This window comes from Paroedura picta, chromosome 5 (assembly GCF_049243985.1).
Source record: "Paroedura picta isolate Pp20150507F chromosome 5, Ppicta_v3.0, whole genome shotgun sequence".
Classification (NCBI taxonomy): Eukaryota; Metazoa; Chordata; class Lepidosauria; order Squamata; family Gekkonidae; genus Paroedura; species Paroedura picta.
This window is the reverse complement of record NC_135373.1, coordinates 48,311,420-48,327,254: the sequence shown is the minus strand read 5'-3', so window position 1 is coordinate 48,327,254 and position 15,835 is coordinate 48,311,420. Positions and strand designations below refer to the sequence as shown.

Genomic DNA, 15,835 nt, shown 5'->3' with positions numbered 1-15,835 from the left:
TCTGATCACTGCCCCGCCCGATGCTTGGCAGAGCAAGGCAATATGGGTGAAACGTTCAAAGCTCATTCAGGCCTGAAAACTGTTGGCGGCCATGGCATGGAGAACCAGTGGAAAGCTGAGGAAAACTTGTTACACTCCTGTTGGCTAAAAATCTAAAGGGAAACATGCTCAATTTCTTTAGGCTGTAAGTGTCAAACTAAATGGGATGCTGAGGTTTTAGAACCTGATACTGTAGATCTGAGATTGCTTCCTTAGACATGTATTTTAAGTATGAAGAGAAACAGCTTTGTGTAAAAAGAAGAGGGAGAGAATTAGTCCTGACAGTCTCCCTCCTACTTCTGTATGGAGAAGTCACAGTTCAGAAGCATGGGGGAGCTAGCTAGTTCAGCCCTGGCATCTACTTCAGAGCTTGTCAGATGGCGTTGCTGCTGTTAGCTAGATGGACCTCTTGTCTGACTTCATAGCACAGCTGCTTTCTTGCATGTATTGAGCCAGTGGGACCAACAGTAAAAGCAGCTGAGCATAGGCACCCCCCGTGATTCGGCACAACGCTTTTTACCTCAACCTTGTGAGGAGGGTTAGGCCAAGAGACCCTCACTGGTTCAGGCTCACTTGCACCCCTTTCTGTGTCTGTTGAAGCCAGGGGGCTTTGATTGCTTAGACTAGTGCAAACGTGAGGACTGAGTGGGTATTTGAACTCAGGATTCCCTGGTCGAGCCACTGCATCAAGCTACCTACATCTTGTTTACGTGACATTCTCATGTATATATATTTAGGTACAAATTTAACTCTATTATTGTTCTAGGGATTATAACAAAAGGGTCCTCTCATAAATATAACTACTACATAAAGTCCTACCGAGTCCTTTTCAGCCGGGATGGAAAGAGCTGGAAAGTCTATAAGTCTATCAACGGAGAGGATAAGGTGAGACTGGTGAATACTCGGAAGTGGTTTTATTGGGATGGATATGGTTAATAAGAGCCAATATTCAAGGCTGCCTCCCCTGCTCTCCTGTTAACATTCTAAAGAAGGAAATGTGTCCTTTAAAAACGTGTTTTCCCCTTCAAGTGCTAACAACAGAACAGAGAGTCTGGTTTCAAATAGCCAACCAAGACTGAAGAGTTAGACCCCCATCTCTTCTCTGCATGGCCCTGAGGCAAGTTGAGGTCACCCAATCTGCAATCAGCAGACATAATGAAAGGTTCCCCTGCTAGTTTCTAACTCATCTTCTTTCTCTTCCCCATCCTGCCAGGTCTTCAAAGGAAATAGTGACAGCTACCAAGAGGTCTCCAACACTTTCATCCCTCCAATCCTGGCTCGTTACCTGCGTATCGCACCCCAGAGCTGGAACCAGAGGGTTGCGCTAAAAGTGGAGTTGCTGGGATGCCAGGTGACACGTCTCAAGGGAATGCACCCTCACAGCAATAATGGAAGTAAGGAGCAGCAACTTGCATATCCAAATTGCTACTCTTTGATTACCAGCCACTGTCTCATCTTCCTTTAAGGGGATCAGGGCTCATTCCACACACATTACGTAACACCCTTTCACTGGACCTTGGAAGTAGATTTTCCTGTTCCACACAGGAAAATCCAGCTGCAAAGGCACATTGAAAGTGCATTACCCAAAGTGCACAGAATGGGCCCTGGACATCTTCCCTGCTGCTAAGGGAGGTCTTGTCATGTGACCCACACATGCACATGATACAGGTCACCTGGAATGCTAATGCATGCCATTGAACCGCAACATCAGGACTAGCATCAGGTGTTGGGCCACAGCTGTGTAATAGGCCTGCTGCCAAGCAAAGGAGCTTGACCCTTCTGTTTCCACCTGAGAATGGCTCTCACACTTTGGAGGCAGAGGAGAGTCACGCTGCACTCCCTCAAGAAGACTCTCCCACCAAAATCTGAGGGATTGGGATGCTGCTAGCAACTCTAGATGCTGCAGTGGCTTCTAGGATGAACATTAATTTCCTGACAAGTAGGATGCTAGTGGGAGGCAATGTAGGAACCACGCTTAGCTGTCTTTTCTCTCCCATCAGGAAATGGAAGAACACCCTACAGCAGTGGTCCCCAATCCCTGGGCCGTGGCCCGGCACCAGGCTGCGGCTCCCTCTTCCCGCCCCCCCCCCAGCAGCGAGAAGCTCGCCAGGACACAAGCAAATCGGCCAATTAGCTTGCGGCCCAGCAAGCTTCTTGCTTCGGGAGGGGGGGAAGAGAAGCTTGCCGGGCCACAAGCTAATCGGCCGCTTTGGTGGCAGATTTGCTGGCAGCCTGGAGGGGTGGGGAGAGGGAGCCGCGGCTGCCGTCATGCCGGCGGCACAAACGCAAGTGCGCGGACTGCTGCGCATGAACGTTTGCGTCCAGTGGGGGTGCAAACATGCGCATGTGCAGTGCTGCCGCACGTGTGCGTTTGCACCCCCGCCGGACACAAACGCGCACGCAAGGCAAGTCTGCGTTTGCGGTGGGGTTGCCGCGGGTGCGCAGTGCCCCTGGCCGCCCTCTCCCTTTACAGCGAAGCAGTGGGCCGCAGCAGCCAAAAGGTTGCCGACCGCTGCCCTACAGGATCTTCCATTTCCTGGCTGGATGAAAGTAGCGGAGCACTAACTCTCTAGCTTCTTTTCATCCTGACTTTCTGGCCACAGAGCAAATTTTATGTTAGAGCTCATGTATGTCAAAATAGAGGACGATGAGATTTGATTGATGTACTTCATGGAAGGGCCACTGTAGGGCATCTTGTTTACATGTCTCAAAAATCTGGAGTCTTATGAGTTAATCTGAACCTGCAATTCCCATTGTGGTATTCAAGGGCATATGGCAGCCACCTGCTTTATCCTCAAAACATCTCTTCTCCTGATGTTTGGAACATCTGACTTTCCTTCACTTCACTGGCCAAGGAGACTCTTCAAAAGAGCTCACAAGGTATCATTCTTGTGTCCACAGGGAGCATCTGTATGGAAAACAGCTGCCTTCGACATAGGAGGATATTTGACTTGGAATCCCTTAATATTTTGTGGAACATCCCACTGTTTTGTCTTTGTACTCACAACAGAATCCCAAGAGTGGGAACCCCTCACCTAAACCATAAAAAGAGATGGGGGGTAATCTGAAAGACAGGAAGAGGATAGGTCTCATTTTGAGTCACAAAGGATTCTTCAGAAGCTTTCATATGAGACTGAAATCACCTGGCTCAGGGGTAGTTATGCTTGGTAATGCAGAAGAGGCATTTGTCATACAAATATGCATTTTGGCTGATGGAACATGTTAAGAAATCCCCTTTTTTGCAGTCCACAGTGGCCCCAAGGAGCTCCCCATTCTGACCAGCACTCCAGCCATTTTCACTACAAACTCTGGAATCGTAATAAATTCTGAGAAAACAGGTGAGTGCTTCCCAAATTCTTTTTCTAGTGGTCAGAGCAAGAGTGCTGGTTCTGCCTTCTCACCTGCTTCCTATGTTGCAATTCTCAGGCAGCAGCAGACTCTTAACAGGCACCCTACCCTATACCCAGAGCATACAAATGCATGCCAAAAACCTCTTGCACAAATGGTCAACATGTCCTAACAATCCTACATGGCCCAGGATCAGGGTACCTGAAGGATACTTGTGGGGAGGGGATCCCATTCCCTCCTTAAGGACTGGGGCAGGGGGAAATCCCATCCTTCCCTATCACCAAACAGCTCCAGGCTCCACTCCCTTCTATTGAGCCCTGCAGCAGGTTTGGAACAGCTGCCAGTGTTCTGTTGGCCAGTGCCAGCAACAGCCACATCCTCCACTGCCACGGCCAGGCTGGAGCTCCCACCCCTTGCCCCAACAAGGATGCCCTGGCTATGTTGTCACGGCTGAACACAGCACAGCTCCTTTGACCCGCACTGACTGCCTAAGGGAAGTGCTTTTCTGCACTTGCACAGAGAATACCACTTCACTTTGGGAGATATTTAAACTCCCTGAGTTTATGAGTATGTGTACACACACAGAAATTTTCAGATTTTTCCGCAAACCTAAAGAGTGACTAGTCTGCAGAAAGAAATCTCTTTAGCCTCCATGTGGCCCTGATCTGCAGATTACGAGCCACACATGGCTAACAGTATATAGGTAATTTAATGTTATTATTTACAAAACCTGGTCATGTTTCAGTTTTGATTGTGGATTTTTAAATTATTTAGGTATGACACCTCAAACGTGCAAAGTCTGAAAACTGTTCAGTGTATCGCAATTCACAAGCACAGGGCATGGGAGGGAACACCTATGCTACAACCCTGTGACAGCATCTTGCTCACAAAGGCAATGCGATCTCCTGTGCCTAATTAAACACGCACCAATGAGCACCCCTTCCTCTTTGGCAGGATTTATTTCTATTTCCCATTGGTCATTTCCCTGGGAAGCACTTGGATTACTAGCATCCCTATGCAGTGGTCCCCAACCTTTTTATCACTGGGGATCGGTCAACACCTGACAATTTTACTGAGGCCGGGGAGGGGGTAGTCCTCTCCTCTCAACCACTGTCCTAACGCTCTCCGACTCTGGTCGCTATGGTAATGTTTAAACATCCCTTCAAAATAAGATATAGATGTGCCACAAAAACAAATATAAAGAACATTTTATTTTCATGAAAATTTTAACTCACAATAACAAATCAGTGGGAGCCCTGAGCTTGTTTCTCGGCAACTAGACAGTCCCATCTAGGAGTGATGGGAGACAAGGACACCCGAAGGGTCTTGCTTATGTCCAGTCTACTCCGTTGTTTTCTTTGGATGGCTATCACTGCAGAAAACCCCGCTTCACACAGATGGGATGTCGGAAATGGCAACAGGGCTTTCAGTGCTCTGGTGGCGATCACAGGGTATTCTGCCATGGCTTTAATCCAGAACACCGGCAGAGTTGTTGTCTTAAGCGTACCTTTAAGGCCCCCGTCATTGGCAACCTCCAGCAATTGATCTTCTTCCTGTACAGACAAGCTAGATTCATCTGGTTTGTTGACAAATGGGTTGCGAATCCATTCTTTGCCAGTTCGTGGGTCTTTTGTGGTTGGGAAGTAGCGCTCAAACTCCTTTAAAAGCAAAGCCAGGTGATCGTGCACCAGCTGGGAGAATGAAGGCTCAGGCTCAGCCTCATCCAAAATCCCTGCTAATGTTGGAAACGGGTCCAATATGCCCCTGTTCACGCGCCGTCCCCACATATCCAATTTGGCTTTAAACGCTGCTACTTTATCTGCCAACTTGAAGACAGTTGTCATTTTTCCTTGAAGTGACAGATTGAGTTCATTGAGCAGGTTGAATATGTCGCACAGGTAAGCCAGTTTGGCGACCCATTCCTTGTCACTGAAATTTGCTGCCAGCGGTGACTTCTTTTCTGAGAGAAATCTTTGCAGAGGCTCTCGTAATTCAAACACTCTGGCCAGCGATTTCCCTCGGGATAACCATCTCATTTCTGTATATAAGAGAAGGCGTCTGTAATCTGCATCCATCTCCTCACAAAGTTGCTCAAACAGGCATGAGTTAAAGGCTTGTGCTTTGACTTCATTAATGATTTTAACAATATCATTCAATACGCTGTTCAATTCTGGTGCCATTTTTCGGCTTGCCAGCATTTCCCTGTGAATGATACCATGTGTAGATTCGCATTCAGGGGCAACTGCCTTAATTCGAGCTGTTAAACCAGACAGCCGTCCGGTCGTGGCAGCAGCTCCGTCTGTGCAGATGCCAACACAAGAGGACCATTTCAGTTTCCCTGATACAAAACCATCCAGCGACTTGAACAGTTCTGCGGCGGTGGTGTTGGTTGGCAATGATAGCGCACATAACATATCCTCATGCACATCCCCCTGATAAAGATATCGCACATACACAAGTAGTATTGCCTTGTTGTCACCATCTGTAGATTCGTCAACCTGGAGGGCGTACCACGGTGATTTATTAATCCTCTCCAACAATTGCGTCTCAATGTCTTTGGCTATTTCTTCAATGCACTGACTCACTGTGTTAGCCGACAGAGGCACCTGTGCGATCTTTTTAACAGCAGCCTCTCCTAGAAGTTCACGGCAAAAGTTTACAGCGGCAGGCAAGATCAATTCCTCACCAATAGTGAATGGCATTTTAGTCTTAGCAATACGGTTAGCAACCAAGTACGACGCTCTCAGTGCACTGACATTTACTGATGTGGTGGACTCCTGGTATTGTCTCTTAAAAGCTTTCTTTTCTTTGGAAGTGGGCTCTTCTCCTGTCTCTTCACTCGGCCTTTTCCCCTTCGCAAGGAAACATGGCAAAGACATCTGTTCCTTACTCATTTTACTTGAGAGTGTCACTTTCAAGGCCGCCGCTACACTTTTTGCTGCCACTATAAAATATAGAAAAAATGTGTGAGACAGATAGGCAACAGGGCCATAGAGCCCAGGAGAAGCTATATCAGGAGCAGGACCCAAGATGCATTAGGGGCATTTCAAAGTTTAGAAGTGTTGTCCAAGGCTTTTTTTTTACTATCATAAAAGGCAAACAGATGCTTTACACACATCAAACCTACTCAGAGTTAATGTATGTTCAAAAACTCAAGAATTAGTAATGCATGGGCCCTGGAAAAGCCATTGAAAGTAGAGTTTAAACCTACTTAAGCCCATTGATTTCAAGGGGAATGTAACTACACTTAAAAAGGGGTGTTCTACAACTGCACATTTGTTTGTAGGTGTCATATACCTGACCACCTGTAAATAAGTAAGAGTTCCATGACTTTTTGTGTTTTACTTTAATGTATAAAAGCATTTCAAATGACTTTTGGGAAGTAGAACATGCAATACATAAATCTGGTTGGTCTGATCTATAATCCTAACCTCGCCTGCGGCGCCCGACTAAATAAAGCCGTAAGGGCTTAGGGGGAGGAGTTAGGGCGGGCTCTGTCCGGGATGAGTTGCTCCCTGGCCGCCAGCCTGACACGTCAGGCCGCCGGCCAGGAGCCCCCGGCAGCCACGCTGGGGGCTCCCTTGCCTAGCGCCCGCTGTATTGTGAGTACAGCGGGCTTGATTACTAGTATATATATAAATAAGCAAAACTAATAAACACCTGAATACAAATCTGTGAAAACCATGCATGTTTTACAAACCGAGCAATGTTCCTCATTTTACATTCTTAGGCATTTTAAAATTGTTCCATGACCCAGTCACCATGGTTTCCAATGTCCACTACTGCCTACCACTTTTGCAATGCAACCTCTGATTGCTCCCCTAGTAAAAATAAATGATTAATAATAATTTTATTTTTATATCCCACCCTTCCCAGCTGGCTCAGGTTGTCAGAACAGCATTCCAGACAAGCAACTTGATATACAGAGTTGATACACAAAAGCATAGAATTAATGAGACCTGTGTCCAATAGGCCATCAGCCAACTCCTTAATATTAGGCTTAATTCCTATTTGCTGAGTGCTACTTTAATGACCCAGAGCAGAAATCTAGGATCTTCCATTTTTCTGATGCCTCCCTTCTTACCCAGGTCCTCCACTACTGGTGATGTTGCTGACCGGGGGCTTTGTGCTCCTCTTCTCTGCCCTACTGCTGTTAGCTTTCCTCTGCCTGAAGAAGAGGTAAGTAAATTTTCCCTTTCTTGAGCCAGCTGTTGTAAAGAGGATCTCCTCCAAACCTAACTTTGGCAGGAACTATTTCTCACAAGGAACACTGTGTATCCTTCCTAGAATCTCCTGTTGATACGAGCACAAAAGGAATACCAAATTTGGAGCAAAGAAGGATTCAACCCAAAAAGCCTCCATACACAGGCTATTTACTTTTTATGTCCTGTCTCTAGATAGTTTATGTCCCATCTCTAGATAGACTTGCTCGAGGCAACTCACAAAGTAAAAGTACAATAAAATTATTTTGAAATAATGTGAAAACAAGCCCTAAGAACAGGGGAATATAAAAACAGCACGAAAGAAGCACCATTGGCTTTTATACCCTTTTATACCACCTGAAGGAGTCTCAAAACGGCTTACAAATGCCTTCCCTTTCTTTTCCCACAGCAGACACCCTGTGAGGTAAGTGGGACTGAGAGACCTGTGCCTAACCCAATGGGCGGGGAATCAAACCTGGTTTCCAGATTAGAGGCTGCCACTCTTAACCGCTACTCCAATAGCCTAAAACAGTATCCTCCAAACAGTCCTTGGGCTAGACACAGGCCATAAAGCAGCTTACAAAGAGAGAGAATCCCTCCAGTTAAAAGCCTGAATAAAAAACACATTGGTCTTGTAACTAAAGGACGGCAAAGCAGGCATCAAGTGAGTTTTCAGTGCGAGAGCATTCCAAAGGCAGGGTGTCAGCACTGAGAAAACACTGATTGCTACCCACCTCACCTCTGCAGGTAGAGATGGACAGTGCAGCATAGAAAGAAGACACTGCGGCATTTGGGATGGAATGCATACCGTCTGAGACCATGTCACACTAGACACGGTCCGCAGTTGCCTCCATGAAGCTTCTCACCACCATCCCGTTTAAAAATAAGTTTGCAGGAACCACTGGGAAGCCACTGAGGAACACACTGCATGTCCGTGTCCCAAGGGTGCACAAGATGTCAACTGTTTCGTTGCACTCCTGGTGCAAACTGTTTGGGTGTCACTCCATAGCCCTGTGGATTTCTGCACACTGAAATTTAAAAGTTGTTTCCAACTTTTTCTTTAGAGTAGTCCACAAAACTGTGTTGTATTCTTGCACCGAGTGGGGAAAGGGAAGGGGGTTTCTGAATCCTTTGTGTAACAATCCACTTGGGTCTTCTCTCTCCCTTGGATCTAGCAGCCAAAATCTGCTCAGGGCCCCCCGTCCCCAAGGAGATAAAACTGGCCTTGACCAGAACCAGGGTCTTTTCAGCTCTGGGCCCAGACTGGTGAAACATGCTACCTGAGGAAATCAGGGCCGTCTGTGATCTCAAACAATTCCACCAGGCCTATGGGTGAGGCCAGAAGAATAGCATCTGGAACTCATAGGGTCAATTTTTTAAAGGAGGCAATTTTTATTATTTTATTGGTGGAAAAATGTTTTATTATGATTGTTCTAAACTTTGCTGTTAACTACCCTGAGCCCACCATGAAAAGCCGGTATATTATTATTATTTTATTTATATACTGCCCTCCCATACAATAAAAATAAAATATTTGTTTTTTTTGGCAGGAAGACAACAGTTGATCAGGACTGTGGCCTCATGAAAGGTAAACCATCCAACAACACCAATGGGACCTCAACCAACAAATGGGAAATCTGGCCATTCACAGTGACTGTGGAAAGAGGGGGAATATAGATCAGGACCAGAAGAAGAAGAGTTGGTTCTTATATGCCACTTTTCCTTACCCGAAGGAGGCTCAAAGCCGCTTACAGTCACCTTCCCATTCCTCTCCCCACAACAGACACCCTGTGGGGTGGATGAGGCTGAGAGAGCGCTGATATCACTGCTCGGTCAGAACAGTTTTATCATTGCCGTGGCGAGCCCAAGGTCACCAGCTGGCTGCATGTGGGGGAGCGCAGAATCGAACCTGGTATGCCAGATTAGAAGTCTGCACTCCTAACCACTACACCAAACTGGCTCTGGGGAGGGGGCTTTTCAGTCACACTATTTCTATGACCAAAAATGTCTCTTTCCTGGGCTGCTTTAAAATCCAGTGGAAGAAAACCTCACCTTTTTTGTCTCCTGGTGCTTAAAAGAGGGCAGGGAGCGATTTGAGAGTGTTCAGGCAGAAGAGTTTAAACTTCTCTTCTTCAATATCACAGCAATGATGTGCACTTCCCATTAATTTCCTGTAAGTTTTCTATCTGTCTCAGTGGTACTCTCACTTTGTGGTTCATAGAGATTCAGATTCACAATTAGCACCATGTTACTACTGTATACCGTGTGTACCACTCCAAACACACACACACACACACACACGTGCACACACACAGAGTGATTATTAAATGTATAAGAATTCCCTTTCTGCTTCCCTCAGAGTACTTCTCAGAAGGTAGGGTTGTCTCTCCCCACCTCTGTTTCTGGGGGGTGGGGAATGGCTTCCCTCTCTGCCTTACTACTCTCTCTTCCACCTGAGGCACAGCAGATCAGGAAAGAGAGAGAGTGTGAGATTGCCAGCACACTGAGAGGACAAGCAGGGTGGCCAGCTTGTCCTTTTCCTGGGCTGGGAGTTCAGAAGCTGCACAGATGATAGAGGGACAGGATCTCCCTGGCATGAGGCCTGCACCACAGGGAGACTCACAGCTTACCTATCTTCTAGTTTCTGTGCCAGTGGCTGGTTTGAGGTAGGAATCACCAGCCATAGGGCCTTCCAGGCAATGGCCTTGTGCACTCTCCACAAAGAACAAATCTTTAAGACTATTTGTTCTTAACAAGTTCTGGCACTCAGATGGATTTTCTCGTTATTTCTACCCCCTGGGAGGAGGTTGTCATTCACAGTGAAGTTCTTGACACTGACTTGAAACCAATTGGCAGGGAGTGTTGTACAACATTTACTTGGCATGCAAAAGATCCCAGGCTCAATTTCTGGCATCTCCAGTTCAAAATATTGAGTAGGAGGTGATGTGGAAGTTCTTTCCCACCACAGTACAGACCTTGATGGATCCATAGTCCAATTCAGTATAATTGTGTATATTCATGTGTGTGTCACTATAAATACTGCAACCAATACTCTAGAACAGTGGTCCCCAACCTTTTTGAGGCTGGGGATCGGCAGGGCAACTGCCCGCCCGCGCATTGCGCATGTGCGGCTGGGCCGCGCATGCACCATGCGCGACCGAAATAATGCATGTGTGGCACTTTCGCGCATGTGTGATTTCGGCAGCGCATGGCGCATGCGCGGCCCTGATTCCCTCTCCTCCCCCTCCCGCAGTAAGAAGCTTCCCGGGCCGCAAGCTTGCGTCCTGGGAAGTTTTTTACTGCGGGGGGGGGGCGGGGAGAGGGATTCGCGGCCTGGCACCGGGCCGCAGCCCGCGGGTTGGGGACCACTGCTCTAGAAGACTCTTTTCTCCCTCAAAGTGCAACTGCTGCAGACTTTTCATTGATTTCTCCTGCCAACCTTTAATTCTGCTGTAGGCTACGCAACACCAGCGGCTAACCAGATCTGTTCCGGATATAGCCTGCCACTGCCCACCTCAGAAATGGCCTTGTTCTCTGGGGTAGGGACCTCAGCAGACCTCAGTGGAGCTCTATCACCAGGTAGGTCACCACTGGGCTAGGAGAGCTAAAAGTGAACAAATTCAAGAAGAGCAGCCGTGTTCATCCGGTGCAGTCCGGAAAGAGTCCGGTGACACCTGCAAGGCCAACTCATTTATTTAAGCAGAAGTGTTTGTAAACAATCTCCCAAACACATGAAGATTTATTTAGCTGGTATAGAAATGAAGCCCCTCCCTCTGTTCATTTTACGTAATTTCCTAATGTGTCAACGGTCAATGAAAGCAAAAGTTATTCAGTGGAAATAGAGACTCCTTACTCCATTCAGCGGCAAAACAAAACGCATTGAGTGGAAACAAGAGAACCCAGGACTATCTCTGTGTATTTACAAGCCTCAGGATCAGGAATACATCGCCGGTCTCCCAAGATGCAGCACGAGGGAAATGAGGGGTCCAGCTCCAAAGGCCTATCTTGAATGGCTTGTTTGTTCCTCTCTATGAAACAGACAAAAGGTTAATTCTGAGCATCAGGGTTGGTTTGCCCATAAATTAAGCTCAGGCCAATGCTGTCCATTGTCCAGAAGAAGCCCTGTCTTCTAAGGACAGCTCCAGTGCAGCAAATTGGCTCCACTTGTTCCATGCAGATGGGTACAAACACTTGGGCCATTGATTTTCTTTTCTGATTTATTTCTAGGCTTGTGAGCAAGATGGGATGGGTGGGGTAGGAAAAGGGGCCTGGAAAGGGGTTAGCAGGCACCTGCATCTTGGGGCAGCTGGTAGCTATGCCATTCAGACCATGAGCAAGAATCAGGAAGCTGGGGAAGGGGCTTTAGGGGAATATCCAGGTGGCAATCTCATAGAACCCCCAACCAAGTTCATGAACAAACATTCCAGTTCAAATTGCTGCAGAGAGGCAGTGTGGTATAGGATTGGGAAGACCAGAAACAGACATCACTCACTGGACAGGCTTATCTCAGCCTTACTTACCTACCAGAGTTATTATGAAGATTAAAAGGAGGGGAATCATATAAATGGACTGTAGCTCTGAGAGAATAATGGTAACAAGGGATCCCAGCAAGCTTCCATGGAAGAGTGAGGATTGGAACCTGGGTCTCCCAGAGCCCAACTTGCTACTGTAACCACTACACTTCACTGCCTCTGAAGTCATCAAGAGAGACAAGCCTACCAGTTGTTGTTAGATTGGGCAACTTAATGCGACTTGCATCACCACAGGCAGGAAACCCCTGAATACCAGCATGCTGTTAGTAGTGAGACTGCTGGATAAGAATCCTGGTTTAAATCCCTACCCTGTTATGAAGCTTGTTTTGGCCAGTCATCACTCTCAACTCTACTTCGCAGGGTGGTTGTGAGGCTAAAATGTTGGAAGGCAAAGCCACATAAACCACCCCTAAGCTCCTTGGAGGAAGGCGGTACAAAAATGTACAAGATAGAGCAGGGTTTTTTTATCAGAACTGACAGAGCTACCTCTATAACCTTGTCTGTGAGTCTCTTCTTGTCTCAGGGAGTTCATTTTTCCCCTTTGCAGAATATGCTGAGCCAGATGTGGTCCAAGTCAGTCCCGCCAGCCAGCCGGCACCATCCACATTCAAGCCTGACCCAGATGAAGGCTACACGCTCCCCCTAGTGGTGAATCACTATGACGTACCAGGGAAGTACCATGAGTATGCTGAACTGTTGCCCCCAGAGCCGGAATACGCCACGCCATTCGTAGAACAGCCCACTGAGCCAGAGGGGGCCGCTTTCCGGAAGAATATCTGCATCGTCAAAGTCATTCCTCCCGCCCAAAGCCAGCTAGGGTCTTCAGACTCACCAGGGTGCCCTGAGCATCAGATACAATATGACTCCCCTGCTCAGCGGAATGCTGAGAAACCAGATGGTACAGCAGGCATGCTGGGGGGCATGGCCACAACTACCCACAGGGAACTCCACGGTGATCGGACTCTGGGCTCAAAAGAAGTGTCCCCCCAATGACCTCTTGGCGATGATGCTCCATCTGGGTCACAGACTCCTCCCTTACACGTGTTTAGCACAAGACCCAGTGCCCCACACAGAAAGAGGACTCGTGCCCAGGCTGCTTAGAAAGGGGGACTGGGCCAAGGAGCACCACTCGTGGCCTCTGACCAAGGGCTGTCTCTCTCACCAGCAGAGGGGAATAAGTCAAGGGTCTCCGGGCATCTAAGCTCAGCTTCTGCAGAGTCTTCATCTTGAAACCTTGATGGATTTGGTTGGGATTTCTCACTTACACCCTTTAATTTAATAAATGCCTCCAAGTGGAGCTGCAGGAATCCAGTCCTAAGCAGTTCTACTCTGAAACAAAACCATGTTATCCATCAGGGCTTACTCACAGGAATGTGTCCCTAGAATTGCACTCTGTCCCATTGAATTCAGTGAGACATACCTCTGAGTAAACATATTTATGATTGTACTGGGGGGGATCATATATATCACTTTATCTTCTTACCTTGCTAATAAAAATGTGCTTCCAATAAGGAAGAAAATAAGTCCGGTGACATTTACTAATGCCCACATTCACTTATTAAAAACTTGAAGGCATTTCGCAAACCAAGTCAAACCTTTTTCTCCACTGCCTGTTGTTGCCAAGATTCCCCCATGGTTCAATTAGCTTTCAGAGTCAACAGTGAATATTCCTCATTGCTCCATGTCAAAAAAGGCACTCACTTTGACTTTTTTTTGGCCACATTGATAAAACAGTCCATCAGTTAGGGTGCCAGACTAGAACGGAAGAGAGCCAGGTTCAAATCCCAGCCTCCCAGGGTTGTTCTGAAATTGGGTAAACCCTAAAGATGCCACTCTGAGTGACTTGGAGGAAGAGCAAGAATTCTGAGCAGACAACAGGAATTCACAAGAAGATTTTGGAACGAAACACTCATTCCGTATCCATCATGAAGGCAGGGAGGGACCGGGATAGCCATGTTTTCCCTCAGTAAGTACTGCATACCAAAGTGGATCACATATTGATTTCCATACATTTATGGAAGTAATGACTTTTATGGGAGATTGTTTAAAGATTATAAAAACAACCCAAAACTTTATGCCATGGGGGGGGGGGGGCAAAGCTTTCACAAAACCTGAAATTTACATTCAGAAACGCATCACCCACCTGCAAAAGCAAAGTTAATACAGAAGATGAGGAAAAGAACATACAGAGGAGGAATGTTTGAGTGGCAAGATCACAGAAACACCACTGCATCTCAGCTAGGGTTGGACTAGATGGCCTGTATGGCCCCTTCCAACTCTATGATTCTAAGTGCAAACCCCTCATCAGAGTGACACTCTTTGGTCTGTAGATTTAGAATGCTGTAATGTCAGAAGACTGTACTTTTATTCAGAGAGACAGACCCAGAGTTCGAGTGATGGACTAGGACAGGGTTTCATGAAACCATGGGGTTTCTTTATTTTCTCGGATCTGTCACTGAACGGGTGGGAGTTAGTTAATTTTTAATATGTTTTTAAATGTTAAATATTTATCAGGTGGTATGACCATATATGTCCCCCCCAAATGATGAGCCTGGACAGGGTTGGAAGGGGAAGGGCCCTGGGTGGGCATGTACATAGCTATGTTTCATAACCATATTCTGTACTGTATTCTCAAAGCCTAAAGAACATTTCAGGGGGTTCTCAGTGGTAAAAAGGTTGAGAAAGGCTGGACTAGGATCTGGGAGACTTGGGTTCAAATCCACCCCTGAGCCATGGAAGCTTGCTGGGTAACTTTGTGCCAGGCGGTGGCTTTGAGCTTTGAACCCTCCAATCCCAGTGGATGTGATTTGCACTACTGCAGAAGTGATAGAAAAGTTATATCAGGCTAACTGCTTGCGATAGTGCATCCAAGTGTGACAGGATCTAATCTACAAAACCAATTTACAAGGTTTGGAAAAGTCCAGGTAGGAAACAAGTTTCAAAGGATCAAAACTAATACAAAAAGGACACAGGGATGTTGCCTCTGAGCTTGAAGTAGCAGAACAACTCAGCATGTGAGCTTTATAGAAAAACAAGACAAAATTCTTACCTTTGTAAACACAGCAAAGCAGGGGAGCCAGAACAAGCGATTACCAGCTACCCCATCCTCTAAAAATTATGCTTCCGAAATCTCTTGATAGCGATTCCGCACAGAAAGAGAGAAAGCCGCAGCCACCCCCTTCTGTGTGCTACTCACAGCAGAAGCCCTTTTTAACCGCTCCGCTGGGCGGAGGGTCCGCCAGGCTGTCTACGCGATTCGACAAGGTCATGGCGACCCTCCCGTCGCGAGCCGGACGAAACGCCCAGAGTCCCTAGAAGCCCCTTGCCCTATATTGCCCATTTTCCTGACAAAAAATTGACTCTGCAGAGCGATGAGAACCGTGGACACCCCACGACAAGCAATATGCAAATACCGCATGGCATTGTGGGTGGCGGCCAGCCTACTTTATGGAGAGAGAAAAAGACGGGGTGGGACGAAGGCTGGAGATGCCCTTGTGATATATATATTATAAACACTTACCTGGAGGAGTCTCTTCAGGAAGCTGAAGCGGGACGAGCAGATATAAACTGCGCAGCTTTCAGACACAGAAGGCGCAAAAGAGAGAGAAGGATACCGTCCACTGACGAAACCCTCAGCTGAGCACATGCGCAGTTTACTCTCAAGGCTCCCGTGAGAAAGCGAGGGGGCACCTGATTGGTGGGCTGCTTGGGCGC

At 47.1% G+C, this 15,835-nt stretch overlaps 1 protein-coding gene, 1 non-coding gene and 1 pseudogene across 4 annotated transcripts in view; 1 reads left to right on the top strand and 2 right to left on the bottom strand.

Annotated features, from left to right (window-relative positions):
• LOC143837687 (discoidin, CUB and LCCL domain-containing protein 1-like) overlaps positions 1–13,717 on the top strand; it is a 36,475-nt gene extending 22,758 nt beyond the window's left edge. Inside the window, exons 9-15 of the mRNA XM_077337771.1 lie at positions 806–924; positions 1,253–1,433; positions 3,285–3,377; positions 7,476–7,566; positions 9,140–9,177; positions 11,046–11,168; positions 12,669–13,717. Of these exons, the coding sequence (XP_077193886.1) occupies positions 806–924; positions 1,253–1,433; positions 3,285–3,377; positions 7,476–7,566; positions 9,140–9,177; positions 11,046–11,168; positions 12,669–13,114 (1,091 nt within the window). The 3' untranslated portion in view covers positions 13,115–13,717. The remainder of the gene's footprint in view (positions 1–805; positions 925–1,252; positions 1,434–3,284; positions 3,378–7,475; positions 7,567–9,139; positions 9,178–11,045; positions 11,169–12,668) is intronic.
• Positions 4,584–15,800, bottom strand: LOC143837688 (SCAN domain-containing protein 3 pseudogene; annotated as a pseudogene). 2 transcript variants are annotated; one of them, XR_013231054.1, is made up of 2 exons: positions 15,642–15,800; positions 4,584–6,331 (listed from the first exon to the last, which is right to left on the bottom strand). The product of XR_013231054.1 is annotated as an SCAN domain-containing protein 3 pseudogene, transcript variant X1 (transcript). The 2 variants fall into 2 exon arrangements; XR_013231055.1 differs by lacking the exon at positions 15,642–15,800 and adding an exon at positions 15,171–15,478.
• LOC143839214 (U11 spliceosomal RNA) lies at positions 15,191–15,333 on the bottom strand. The gene has a single exon (XR_013231669.1). It is a non-coding gene; the product is annotated as a U11 spliceosomal RNA (small nuclear RNA).
• Positions 15,801–15,835: the final 35 nt, after the last annotated feature.